This window comes from Nerophis lumbriciformis, linkage group LG13 (genome assembly GCF_033978685.3).
Source record: "Nerophis lumbriciformis linkage group LG13, RoL_Nlum_v2.1, whole genome shotgun sequence".
In the NCBI taxonomy this organism is placed as follows: Eukaryota; Metazoa; Chordata; class Actinopteri; order Syngnathiformes; family Syngnathidae; genus Nerophis; species Nerophis lumbriciformis.
Genome location: NC_084560.2, coordinates 14379368 through 14394108, shown reverse-complemented (window position 1 = coordinate 14394108; position 14741 = coordinate 14379368). Strand labels below are relative to the sequence as shown.

The window sequence follows — 14741 nt, the reverse complement described above, 5'->3', positions numbered from 1 at the left end:
TTCCGACAGACGACGACTGCTTTACGGCACTTCGCTGCGGTTCCCATAGACATAATCTAAGGGTACGCAGCATGGAGCGCTACTGCCTACTGGCGCTGACGAGACGCGGGGCCGCCATCTTGGAGTGGTGATCCGCTCCACTCGGTGCAATTCATTTGGCAGGAGCAATGAACTGTCAGCGCATTTCACTCACTGAATACCACTGATTTTCACGCGCTTTTTCGTCATACGTGTAGCTAGGATAAAGGACACATGTTTTATTATTCATAGTTTGCTTAACAGTAATAGAATATTCTTATATGCTATATATTTCTCTGATGATACAATTGTTGATGACTGAAGTGATGATAACAACCAAGCCTAAACCCCCCCGTCCCCCACATCCCACACCCCGGATTGTAAATAATGTAAATAATTCAATGTATATACTCTGATGATGATTATCTTGTGTGATGACTGTATTATGATGATAGTATATATCTGATAGTATATATCTGTATCATGAATCAATTTAAGTGAACCCTGACTTAAAAAAGTTGAAAAACTTATTCGGGTGTTACCATTTAGTGGTCAATTGTACAGCATATGTACTTCACTGTGCAATCTACTAATAAAAGTCTCAATCAATCAATCAATCAAGTGACCAGACGTCCGAGATCAAAACCATCCATCCATCCATCTTCTTCCGCTTATCCGAGGTCGGGTCGCGGGGGCAGCAGCCTAAGCAGGGAAGCCCAGACTTCCCTCTCCCCAGCCACTTCGTCCAGCTCCTCCCGGGGGATCCCGAGGCGTTCCCAGGCCAGCCGGGAGACATAGTCTTCCCAACGTGTCCTGGGTCTTCCTCGTGGCCTCCTACCGGTCGGACATGCCCTAAACACCTCCTTAGGGAGGCGCTCGGGTGGCATCCTGACCAGATGCCCGAACCACCTCATCTGGCTCCTCTCGATGCGGAGGAGCAGCGGCTTTACTTTGAGCTCCCCCCGGATGACAGAGCTTCTCACCCTATCTCTAAGGGAGAGCCCCGCCACCCGGCGGAGGAAACTCATTTCGGCCGCTTGTACCCGTGATCTTGTCCTTTCGGTCATAACCCAAAGCTCATGACCATAGGTGAGGATGGGAACGTAGATCGACCGGTAAATTGAGAGCTTTGCCTTCCGGCTCAGCTCCTTCTTCACCACAACGGATCGATACAGCGTCCGCATTACTGAAGACGCCGCACCGATCCGCCTGTCGATCGCACGATCCACTCTTCCCTCACTCGTGAACAAGACTCCGAGGTACTTGAACTCCTCCACTTGGGGCAAGATCTCCTCCCCAACCCGGAGATGGCACTCCACCCTTTTCCGGGCGAGAACCATGGACTCGGACTTGGAGGTGCTGATTCTCATCCCAGTCGCTTCACACTCAGCTGCGAACCGATCCAGTGAGAGCTGAAGATCCTGGCCAGATGAAGCCATCAGGACCAAATCATCTGCAAAAAGCAGAGACCTAATCCTGCAGCCACCAAACCGGATCCCCTCAACGCCTTGACTGCGCCTAGAAATTCTGTCCATAAAAGTTATGAACAGAATCGGTGACAAAGGGCAGCCTTGGCGGAGTCCAACCCTCACCGGAAACGTGTCCGACTTACTGCCGGCAATGCGAACCAAGCTCTGACACTGATCATACAGGGAGCGGACCGCCACAATCAGACAGTCCGAAACCCCATACTCTCTGAGCACTCCCCACAGGACTTCCCGAGGGACACGGTCGAATGCCTTCTCCAAGTCCACAAAGCACATGTAGACTGGTTGGGCAAACTCCCATGCACCCTCAAGGACCCTGCCGAGAGTATAGAGCTGGTCCACAGTTCCACGACCAGGACGAAAACCACACTGTTCCTCCTGAATCCGAGGTTCGACTATCCGGCGTAGCCTCCTCTCCAGTACACCTGAATAGACCTTACCGGGAAGGCTGAGGAGTGTGATCCCACGATAGTTAGAACACACCCTCCGGTTCCCCTTTTTAAAGAGAGGAACCACCACCCCGGTCTGCCAATCCAGAGGTACTGCCCCCGATGTCCACGCGATGCTGCAGAGTCTTGTCAACCAAGACAGCCCTACAGCATCCAGAGCCTTAAGGAACTCCGGGCGGATCTCATCCACCCCCGGGGCCTTGCCACCGAGGAGCTTTTTAACTACCTCAGCAACCTCAGCCCCAGAAATAGGAGAGCCCACCACAGATTCCTCAGGCACTGCTTCCTCATAGGAAGACGTGTTGGTGGGATTGAGGAGGTCTTTGAAGTATTCCCTCCACCGATCCACAACTTCCACAGTCGAGGTCAGCAGAACACCATCCGCACCATACACGGTGTTGGTAGTGCACTGCTTCCCCTTCCTGAGGCGGTGGATGGTGGTCCAGAATCGCTTCGAAGCCGCCCGGAAGTCGTTTTCCATGGCATCCCCGAACTCCTCCCATGTCCGAGTTTTTGCCTCCGCGACCGCTGAAGCCGCACACCGCTTGGCCTGTCGGTACCTGTCCGCTGCCTCAGGAGTCCCATGAGCCAAAAGAACCCGATAGGACTCCTTCTTCAGCTTGACGGCATCCCTCACCGCCGGTGTCCACCAACGGGTTCTAGGATTACCGCCACGACAGGCACCAACTACCTTGCGGCCACAGCTCCAATCAGCCGCCTCGACAATAGAGGTGCGGAACATGGTCCACTCGGACTCAATGTCCAGCACCTCCCTCGTGACATGTTCAAAGTTCTTCCGGAGGTGGGAATTGAAACTCTCTCTGACAGGAGACTCTGCCAGACGTTCCCAGCAAACCCTCACAATGCGTTTGGGCCTGCCAGGTCTGTCCGGCATCCTCCCCCACCATCGCAGCCAACTCACCACCAGGTGGTGATCGGTAGAAAGCTCCGCCCCTCTCTTCACCCGAGTGTCCAAAACATGAGGCCGCAAATCCGATGACACAACTACAAAGTCGATCATAGAACTGCGGCCTAGGGTGTCCTGGTGCCAAGTGCACATATGGACACCCTTATGCTTGAACATGGTGTTCGCTATGGACAATCCGTGACGGGCACAAAAGTCCAATAACAAAACACCACTTGGGTTCAGATCCGGGCGGCCATTCTTCCCAATCACGCCTCTCCAGGTTTCACTGTCGTTGCCAATATGAGCGTTGAAGTCCCCCAGTAGAACGAGGGAATCACCCGGGGGAGCACTCTCAAGTACTCCCTCGAGTGAATCCAAAAAGGGTGGGTACTCTGAGCTGCTGTTTGGCGCGTAAGCGCAAACAACAGTCAGGACCCGTCCCCCCACCCGAAGGCGGAGGGAAGCCACCCTCTCGTCCACCGGGTTGAACTCCAACATGCAGGCTCTGAGCCGGGGGGCAACAAGAATTGCCACCCCAGCCCGTCGCCTCTCACTGCTGGCAACGCCAGAGTGGAAGAGAGTCCAGCCCCTCTCGAGAGAACTGGTTCCAGAGCCCTTGCTGTGCGTCGAGGTGAGTCCGACTATATCCAACCGGAACTTCTCTACCTCGCGCACTAGCTCAGGCTCCTTCCCCCCCAGCGAGGTGACGTTCCACGTCCCAAGAGCTAGCTTCTGTAGCCGAGGATTGGACCGCCAAGTGCCCTGCCTTCGGCTACCGCCCAGCTCACATTGCACCCGACCTCTATGGCCCCTGCTATGGGTGGTGAGCCCATTGGAGGGGGGACCCACGTTGCCTCTTCGGGCTGTGCCCGGCCGGGCCCCATGGGGACAGGCCCGGCCACCAGGCGCTCGCCATCGTGCCCCAACTCCGGGCCTGGCTCCGGAGGGGGGCCCCGGTGACCCGCGTCCGGGCGAGGGAAATCTGAGTCTCGGTTCTTGCATTTCCATAGAAGTCTTCGAGCTGCTCTTTGTCTGATCCCTCACCTAGGACCTGTTTGTCTTGGGAGACCCTACCAGGGGGCATGGAAGCCCCCGGACAACATAGCTCCTAGGATCATTGGGACACGCAAACTCCTCTACCACGTTAAGGTGGCAGCTCAGAGAGGAGACGTCCGAGATCAAAACTGGGAATATAATACCAGAGAAGGGTCAGCTATTTTTAAGTTGAAGAAACAATATGATTAGGTTATATACAGTGTTGGGACTAACGCGTTACAAAGTAACGTTACTGTAACGCCGTTAGTTTCGGCGGTAACTAGTAATCTAACGCGTTATTTTTTATATTCAGTAACTCAGTTACCGTTACTACATGATGCGTTACTGCGTTATTTTACGTTACTTTTGATGTAGTATCGGCTAGAAACAGAAGCGCTGCGGTGTCGTTCTTCTGAATCTTCCTCTGTCACAAGCCGGAGATAAGAAAAGAGGCGCGCTCTGGGTGTGTGTGTGTGGGGAGGGGAGGGGAGGCACACACGTGATACGCGGTTTGATATAGGAAACAAAAAAAAAAAGAGTTGTTGTCACGTTCAGTCCACACACAGCGTGGTCATGGCGAGCGCAGTAACGGAGGAGCTTGAACGCCCCGCGCCATTGAATCGGTGTGTTTATAGGTGCAGACTCGGTTGTGCAAAACGAGGGTTTTAAACACATGCTGAACGTGCTTGAGCCACGTTACGACATCCCGTCGCACACCCACTTCAGCGATAAGATTGTGCCAGATCTTTATGAGCAGGAGAAGAAAAAAGTTGTGAATGAACTATCCCGAGCATCATCTGTTGCGCTCATGACAGACGGCTGGACGTCCAGGGGAACTATAAGCGCTCACTTCATCACAGCAGACTGGGAGATGAGAAGACACGCCCCCTCTACGAGAGTCACCTTGCGCAGGTACTGACACAAGCAGTGGAGGAATGGAAGATAAAGATATCCCAGTCACACGTGATAATGCCAAAAATCAAATAATTACAGTGAATGAGGCAGGACTGGGACCACAGATAGGTGCTTTGCACATGTAGTGAATTTGGCATCACAGAAGGGAATCTCAGTCAATAGGATGGAGTGCCTCCTTGGGAGGATCAGGAAGGAGGTTTCCTACTTCCACCCAAGCACAACAGCTGCTCATGTGCTTAAGACAAAGCAAGAAATGCTAAAGCTGCCTAATCATAAGCTCATACATGATGTCCCAACGAGGTGGAACTCCACTTATGGTATGTTGGAGCAGCAGGCAGCTGTATACTCTGCATTGACCCACAACACCCTGAAGACAAATGTCACCCTGTCTGATGATGATGTGAGAGTGGCAGATGAGGTCCTCCAGGTGCTTAAACCCCTCAAAAGTGTTACATCTCTACTGAGCACTAAAACTTCACCATCTGTGTCAATGATCCTGCCACTGAAAACAAGGATTCTACAATCCATGGCTCCAAGTGTGGAAGACAGCAGCATCACTCCAGATGTCAGGCTTAATGTGCCTTCTTATGTTGCACTTTAACTTGTTTTTTATTAATGGTCATTGGTCCAAGTTTAAAGAAAGGAGGAATGCCTTTTTATGTTGCACTGTTTTTCATTAATTATGTTAAAAGGGAAATAAAAATGCATGTCAAGTTGATCAACAGATTGTATTATTCTCCAGTGCAATAACAGTACTGAAATGAAGGCTAAAAGGGCATTAATGGGAGCTTTAAAAAAAAAAAAAAAAAAAAAATAAGTAACTAAATAGTTACTTTTCACAGTAACACATTACTTTTTGGTGTAAGTAACTGAGTTAGTAACTGAGTTACTTTTGAAATAAAGTAACTAGTAACTGTAACTAGTTACTGGTTTTCAGTAACTAACCCAACACTGGTTATATATACATGCGTATATCCTACATAAACAATGTATGAATACATTAGATATCTATATATCTTATAGACTGTATCTCTGTTGCTGCAGCAGCAGAGAGTTCTGTCTTGACACTTTGTATTGATATTTTGTCTTACATTCTTCCCTTAAATCAAGGGTGTCAAACTCTGGCCCGCGGGCCAAATTTGGCCCGCTATGTAATTTCACTTGGCCGTTGAGTCGATATCAAATTAACACTAAATCTGGCCTACCAATTATATATTGCGGTGGTACCGCGGTGACACTGCTAATTCTCATACTTGACCAACCCTCCCGGGAGATTTCCAAACTTCAGTGCCCCTCCCGAAAATCGTCACGTCTGCTTTTCAGCCAATCCAATGAGAGCTGGCCCAGTCACATAACATGTGCAGCTTCTGCATGCACACATAATTGAATGCAATGCATACTTCATCAACAGCGGTACAGGTTGCACTGATGGTGGCCGAATTAAAAAACTTTAACACTGTTGAAATATACGCCACACTGTGAACCCACACCAAACAAGAATGACAAACACATTTCGGGAGAACATCCGCACCGTAACATAACATAAACACAACAAAACAAATACCCAGAACCCTTTGCAGCACTAACGCTTCCGGGATGCAAAAAGGTGCGTATGTGTGTGTGTGGGGGAGGTTTGGTGGTAGCGGGGGTGTATTTTGTAGCGTCCCGGAAGAGTTAGTGCTGCAAAGGAGTCTGGGTATTTGTTCTGTTGTGACATGTTGTGTTACGGTGCGGATGTTCTCCCGAAATGTGTTTGTCATTGTTGTTTGGTGTGGATTCACAGTGTGGCATATATTTCTAACAGTGTTAAAGTTTGTTATACCGTCACTCTCAGTGTAACCTGTATCGCTGTTGATGAAGTATGTGTTGCATTCACGTGTGTGTGTACAGAAGCTGCACATATCTTGTGACTGAGCCGACACGTTGTTAGAATGGATGAAAAACGGAAGTGACGACAGCTCGTAAAGGACGTTAAAGGCAGTGCCTTTAAGGCATGCCCCCAAAACTGTGGTCCGTGTGGACGACGAGATATAATGACCGATGAACACCTTTGTTTGATAATGAAGGTTGCCTCAGCTCAAAGCTTGAGCCCCGACATTAATGAACTAGCATCCAAGAAAAGATGCCAGGTATCTGGCTTTGGCACATCAGATTAGATCAGTGTGTTGCAAACTGAGCAGTTTAAAGTCCTTTGTTATTTTATTTTCAAATTTATTAGCCTGTGGAAAAAGTTAATGTTGATATTTACCTCAGAAGGCTGCAAATAGAAAAGAGAAATTGTATTTGATATCCCATTGATATTTTTTTATTATTACTATTACTATTTGAAACTCGATTTTGCATGTCACTATAAAGTTATATAAGCCTTGCTTGTTCAATATTCAATGCAAAACTTGTTTGGGTCCCTATTAAAATGTTAATTTGTTCAACCTTGGCCCGCGGCTTTGTTCAGTTTCAAATTTTGGCCCACTCTGTATTTGAGTTTGACACCTACCGCCCGAATGCAGCTGAGATAGGCTCCAGCGACCGCCCCGACCCCAAAAGGGACAAGTGGTAGAAAATGGATGGATGGATGGACCCCTGCCTTAAATTATCATGTTTACAGTGATTGTTTTATATGTATTTTTTATGTATGTCGATTTGGATAAAAGCTTCTGCCAAATACTTCAACATAAACATGTATAAACACCTGAAAGTCTTTATATCCCCCACCCCCTGCCCCGCCCCCCTACACAATCTGGACTGTGGTCCTAACTTTTACCCCTGTTGGCTTTTACAATCTTTATCTTCATCATTTATTTCAACTTTATGTTATTCAAGTATGACATTTTTAAATGTAATTAATTTCATTGACAAGCAATTCTATTATGGTCATACTCTTGTTTGCTAGCGGCTAGGAATGCAGTACTACTGAAGATCTTTGCTCCTTCTCAACTCTGTGCTAATATTATTTTCTCAAAATACAACCATAGTACGTTAATGTTAAATCTTACTTGTGAAAAGTAATCCCCCGATTCCTATTTTCAACAGTCCGCTCATTTGAGCAGGAAAACGCTGAACACCATCTTTGTTTTCTACCTGTCAACTGTCAGTTTAGGCTGCTCGCCGGCTCCTCGTCACCACTTCAAGATGGCGGCCCAATTTCTCGCGTTAGCAGGCAATGCTGCGTCTACCTATAACATGTCTATGGTTGGTAACCCTCGTCATTTTACACGGGCAATCGTGTGGCGTACTTGTAAAGTACTTTGAATGAAACAACTTAATTAATTGCCACACTTATTTTTGCTTAAGAGCAGACCAGAACCAGGAAACCAAAACTTTAAACGCCAACAAATGTTACACAATACTGGAAAGTAAGTTAGCGAAAGAGAAGATTAGGTTAGCTGTGGAAGATATTTTAGGATTGCACTCAGAACACATAGGTTATAAAGCATTATACATATATTAAAAAACACTGGGTTAAATAAAATAATATAGAGTCGCGATCCACCTCAGTCCACACTCCATTTCAGTAGGTGGCGGTAATTCACACCAGAAGGTTGCTTGACAATGTAACACAATTACGTCACTACCGAAAGCAGAAGTGGAGCCACACTGCAAATGCTAGGTGAGTTTGACTTTCAAATGATGAATGTAATGTGTGATTTTCATTGTGGTTTGCTATTAACCATGTTAGTTTATACATGGCGCACATTTATTGCTAAAAGTTGGGACAGTCGGGCGAGTTTAAGGTTGTTTGATTGTTGGCAATTGGTATTACGACCAAATGATACCACGGTGTTACCAACACGATCGAGTGGATGATGGTGTTCTCTTTAATATGACTATATTAGATATGTCATCCATCCATCCATTTTCTACTGCTTATCCCTTCGGGGTCGCGGGGGGCGCTGGAGCCTATCTAAGCTACAATCGGGCAGAAGGCGGGTACACCCTGGACAAGTCGCCATCTCATCGCAGGGCCAACACAGATAGACAGACAACATTCACACTGACATTCACACACTAGGGCCAATTTAGTGTTGCCAATCAACCTATCCCCAGGTGCATGTTTTTGGAAGTGGGAGGAATGTTAAAATGATTTTTATTCATGCATGTATAATGTAATGACGTTTTTTTTTCCACCCAGGAATCTCATCTTTCTTCAGACTGCAATGATGTGGTGGGTGTGAACCTTCAACCTTTACATCACTGACATTGTGCTTGACAATAATAGCCTTGCAAGTGCAATAAGATCAAGTCAACGTCAAATTTGAGCCGAAGGGATGTTTCGGCTGCGGGGTGTGAGTTCCCGATTCCACAGACTCATTCACAATGTCTCTGTGAACCGAGACCAGGTTATGGAGCAATTGCAGGCCTGTTCTGCTGAAGACCATGTGTATGATGTTGTGGGTAAGAACAAGGCCAAGCTCACAGCGGACCATGTAGGCATGGCTGTGACTACACTGTGGCGCTTCCAGGCAGGAAGACCAACGTTGCTAAGAACAGTTGCGTTAAACAAGAATCACCCGCAGTTCCTTACGCTGCGGGTTCTGGCAGAGGACAAATTTGCGCTCTTCGATGATGCAATGTTGGTAGACTTGCTGTACTGTTTCGTCAGGTATGTTTGTGACTGTGATGGTAGATGGTAAACACAACAGGAGCGGACTCAACACACTGACCTTAAGCTGTTTTTCAGGCTGGAAGTTGACAGTCATGACCCTCTTATTCAGCAGTTAGTTTCAGAGGCTTGGAAAAGATTAGACAAGTATGATTTTCCTCTTTTTGTTCTTTTGAGCTCACAATTAATCAACTGTTGTTATCCTAATATTTTTATTGTAACATGTTTGTATATTTACAGACTTCCCATGACATCCCTATCCAAATTTTCAGTCTGTCTGAATGATCAGGGCATGTTCGACACTCGTCTTTTGGGCCGCATCGCCAATATTGTGCATCAGAATTTGTCATCCATTGATAATGGCAGGTGGGTGGAGAAATATGAACCCATTACACCCACACAATCTTAAGAGATCTGATCAATGAACGGTACAGTCTTTTTTGTTTATCTGTTTTGAATTGGTTCCAGACAAGTCCGGGATAAATGAACTACCGCAAATTTATCATTATAAATCTAATATTTTCATAGCTAGAGCATATACAACTGATTACGACCTCCTAAATATGTTTTTCAATATTATGAGAGGCCCCTAAACATGAACTTACACCATTTAGTCACTCTACACTTTTTTAATTGAATACAGTAATGCTGCTTGATCAGTGGCCAAAAAACCTAACAGCTTTCCCTGATTGGGTTGTTCTACTCTAGCGGCCAATACTACTGTAATATTGATATATATTTTTTAAATTTAGTCATTTTTATGTTTGAGAATTCTCAATTTAAGACCAAGTAATTGTAGACTATTGTTTAAGAAAAGAAAAAATGCCCCCCAAAAAATCTGCAACGTGGTAAGGTATGACTGTATTACAAATGTACAAAGATAATGATGCCCAAGTTTTGAAGTGCTATTTAAAGGGGAACATTATCACGTATTTCATATGCTGTAAACCAGGTCATAGTTGTTAGTTTCCTTTAATGCCAAACAAACACATACCAATCGTTGGTTAGAAGGCGATCGCCGAATTCGTCCTCGCTTTCTCCCGTGTCGCTGGCTGTCGTGTTGTTTTCGTCGGTTTCGCTTGCATACGGTTCAAACCGATATGGCTCAATAGCTTCAGTTTCTTCTTCAATTTCGTTTTCGCTACCTGCCTCCACACTACAGCCATCCGTTTCAATACATGCGTAATCTGTTGAATTGCTTAAGCCGCTGAAATCCGAGTCTGAATCCGAGCTAGTGTCGCTATAGCTTGCTGTTCTTTCCGCCATGTTTGTTTGTATTCACTATGTGACGTCACAGGAAAATGGACGGGTGTATATAACGATGGTTAAAATCAGGCACTTTGAAGCTTTTTTTAGGGATATTGCGTGATGGGTAAAATTTAGAAAAAAACTTCGAAAAATAAAATAAGCCACTGGGAACTGATTTTTAATGGTTTTAACCATTCTGAAATTGTGATAATGTTCCCCTTTAACAATATGTTGTTTTAGTTTTATACATTTTATACTTCATAAGAGAAATATAAATACATCTGTATATGATGTTGTACAGCAGTGCAAAGTACAATCACAAAAACACATGGTTATGGTTTGACTTTATTTTGAACATGCATACAATTACAACATAATACATCACAAATTCCAGTTTCTCTTTTCAACATATTTGCAAAGGAGTAAGAAGAAGCAGATCTTATTTAATCCTACCCCTTTTATATTACGGTACATAGCAATTGCTACCACTTTTGTTCACTCCATCCATCCATCCATTTTCTACCGCTTATTCCCTTTGGGGTCGCGGGGGGCGCTGGAGCCTATCTCAGCTACAATCGGGCGGAAGGCGGGGTACACCCTGGACAAGTCGCCACCTCATCGCAGGGCCAACACAGATAGACAGACAACATTCACACTCACATTCACACACTAGGGCCACTTAACTCAATTTATTTATACAATATACTCCATATATAATATCATAAAAAAACAATTTTAAATAAATAATAATTAGTGAAGTAAGTTGTATTTAAAATGGTGAGATAAATAAGATCAGTAAATTCAGAATATTTATCACGGTTCTTCTTCTTTGTACATTGTAAACACTTGAGTTTTAACTGTTTGTTAAACTGCATCATATTAGTACACTATTTTGATTTATGTACTAATTCCATTCCATAATTAAATTCCACATACAGATATACTCAAGGTTTTAAGTGTTGTACGTGCATACACATGTTTTAAATGTCATTTTTCTCTATGGTTATAGTGTTATTATTATATTGTTGTACATTCTTGGGTAGCAGGTTATAGTTTGTTTTGTGCATAAGTTTAGCTGTTGGCAAATTCAGTATATTGTGGAATTTCAATATCTTCGATTCAATAAATATAGTTTGAGTGTTCTCTATATCCAACATTATGTATTATTCTAACTGAGCTTTTTTGTAACACAGTTAGTGACTGAAGTGTACTTTTGTAGTATTTCCTAATATTTCTGCACAATAACTCAAATATGGTAACACTAGCGAGCAGTAAAGAATATGAAATTATTTTTGCTCCAATACATATTTAGCAAAATATCATATAATAATATAATATATCAGTATATATTATATTGTAGCGGTTGCTTTAAGGACCTAATTCACCACACCTGTTTACTTGAATGTGTCATCATTATTCACTGTCATTGTTTGATTGTGCACATAACAATGTTCTGGTTTAGCATTCATATATGCAGTTAAGAGTGAGTCATTCGGAGCGGCCCCTTTAAGTGACCGTCAGGAGATTTTCCCAAAGGTGGGGGTTTGTTGTTATTACCGCCATTTTGAGTTGTGTGATGTAAGCAGTCATTCATTCTCGTCTTTTATGAACAAATGACGCACACGTTTTTGTGTGTCAAAAGATACTTAAAGTTGTCTTGCTTTTGCATTACAAGCGCAACAATATACTGTATATCCATCCATCCATTTTCTACCGCTTGTTCCCTTCGGGGTCGCGGGGGGTGCTGGAGCCTATCTCAGCTGCATTCGGGCGGAAGGCGGTGGTGACAAGTCACCACCTCATCACAGGGCTAACAGACAACATTCACACTCTAGGGACCATTTAGTGTTGCCAATCAACCTATCCCCAGGTGCATGTCTTTGGAGGTGGGAGGAGCCGATCCCCAGGTGCATGTCTTTGGAGGTGGGAGGGGCCTTTCCCCAGCTGCATGTCTTTGGAGGTGGGAGGGGCCTATCCCCAGGTGCATGTCTTTGGAGGTGGGAGGGGCCTATCCCCAGGTGCATGTCTTTGGAGGTGGGAGGAAGCCGGAGTACCCGGATGGAACCCACGCAGTCACGGGGAGAACATGCACACTCCACACAGAAAGATCCCGAGCCCGGGATTGAACTGTATATATTATATGTAAATATGACATATATGTTATATTTTATATTGCTACTATGGTACATTTATAGTTTACTTTAGACCTGCATTATCCTTTCTATCCCTTGTAACTGAGCCACTGTGTGGAACAATTTCCCTTGTGGATCACTAATATCTGTCTATTACCTGACCGCTTCTATGTTAGCTTCCTCTATTTGTTTATAATGTCTATTTTCTGCTTCCCTTTTTTTGCTGCAGCTGTTACATATACTCTAATATTGTACATGGTAATTGGGATTTGTTCTATATTGTATATATTATATAAAAATATAATAATATGTCAGCATATAGTATATACTGTGTCTATATATAATATGTAAATATTACATATGTTATATTTTATATTGCTGCTGCGACCCGCGGTAAAAAATGGATAGAGGGATACTATTGTATATTTTTAGTCTACTTTATACCTGCCTTATCCATTGCATCCTTACCCTTTCTATCCTTTGTAACTGAGCTACTGTGTGGAACAATTTCCCATGTGGATCATTAAAGTTTGTCTAAGTCTTCTAATCCAGTTTAACCCCCACCCTCTGATGCCATACCGTTCTATTTTTTTGGATTAAAATATTGTGATTAATTGTGTGAAATGTTTTAGTTAGAGCCATAAACACTGCCACTGCACACAGTTGACCATCTATTGCATTTGTAATTTCCTCTGATTTTTCCGATTAGAGCCATCAATGTTGAAATATTGGTTCTCAGCGAGTAGTTTGTTTATGAAACTGTCCAATCTGTTATTGAACAGTTTTTCAATGATTTTAGAAAATTGTGAAAGTAAAGAAACAGGTCTATAGTTTGTAAATTGGTGTTTGTCTCCAGTCTTACAAATCGGTACCACCTTAGCTATTTTCATTTTGTTTGGGAATTTGCCTGTTTGAAATGATAGATTATTGATACATATTAATGGTCCAGAGATGTCTTCAATAACCTTTTTTGTCATTTCCATTACAATCAATTGAAGTCTTGGATTTGCATTTTTCCACGATTTTAACTGTTTCCTCTTGCGTCACTTTGGTGAGAAACATGAAGTTGGGATTTCTATGTATGGTGTCACTGAAGTCTTCAGTTGAGACTGTCTGTCTGGAATCCTTTCCTCCAATTTTGGTCCAATATTTACAGACTAATTGTTGAAGCTTTCAGCTACTTTTTTTCCACGTTGTCATTATTTAGGTTTCCGTCTGAGAAGTATTGGGGTAATCTCTCTTAGTAACATTTTGAATAATGCGTTTGAGGACGCCCCATGTTGCTCTCATATTGTTTTTGATCCTGTCTTAATAATCGACTGTAATTATTTTCTACATGTTTGTATGCTAGTTAGCTTGTTTTTATACTTTTTTTGTACCGTATTTTTCGGACTATAAGTCGCAGTTTTTTTCATAGTTTGGCCGGGCTCCAGTGCAACTTATATATGTTTTTTTCCTTTTTTATTATGCATTTTGGGCAGGTGCGACTTATACTCCGGTGCGACTTATACTCCGAAAAATAAGGTACTTATTTTCTGCCTCAGTACATTTTCTATATAATGTATTCTTCTTATTACAAGCATTTTGTTAATCCTTTTGTCATTCATGGTTGATTGTTCGTTCACTGCTTTCTACTGAGTTGTTTCCATTGATATGTCATGTGAATACTTATCTGTGATGATAATGTTGGTCACATTAGTTATAAAGCAGAATTACCCCAACAAGTTCTGTATAACTGCATATGCCTCAGAATGCAGGTTTACACCCTATCGAGGGACATTCTGATTATCGGCCCTTTTTTTGGGCTGGTGCGCCTAATGCATTGTCCACTGAGTATTTAAACACATGCTCGTGTGGTGTATTCAACGTGACTGCTGGTATTTTTTGACTTTCATTTAATTTTTTTATTTAATTCATTGAAAAACAAATGCAGCAACAGCATTTAGCATG

The 14741-nt window shown here is 43.8% G+C and overlaps 1 protein-coding gene across 3 annotated transcripts in view; it reads left to right on the top strand.

Moving 5' to 3' along the window:
• Positions 1-8074: 8074 nt before the first annotated feature.
• The window catches only part of fastkd1 (FAST kinase domains 1), a 34896-nt gene continuing 28229 nt past the window's right edge, over positions 8075-14741 (top strand). Inside the window, exons 1-5 of one of the 3 annotated variants that reach the window (XM_061971654.1) lie at positions 8077-8418; positions 8941-9203; positions 9272-9411; positions 9490-9558; positions 9652-9777. In XM_061971654.1, the coding sequence (XP_061827638.1) occupies positions 9186-9203; positions 9272-9411; positions 9490-9558; positions 9652-9777 (353 nt within the window). In that variant the 5' untranslated portion in view covers positions 8077-8418; positions 8941-9185. Of the gene's footprint in view, positions 8419-8940; positions 9412-9489; positions 9559-9651; positions 9778-14741 lie in introns of all 3 variants that reach the window. The other 2 variants (XM_061971655.2, XM_061971653.1) reach the window with 2 other exon arrangements.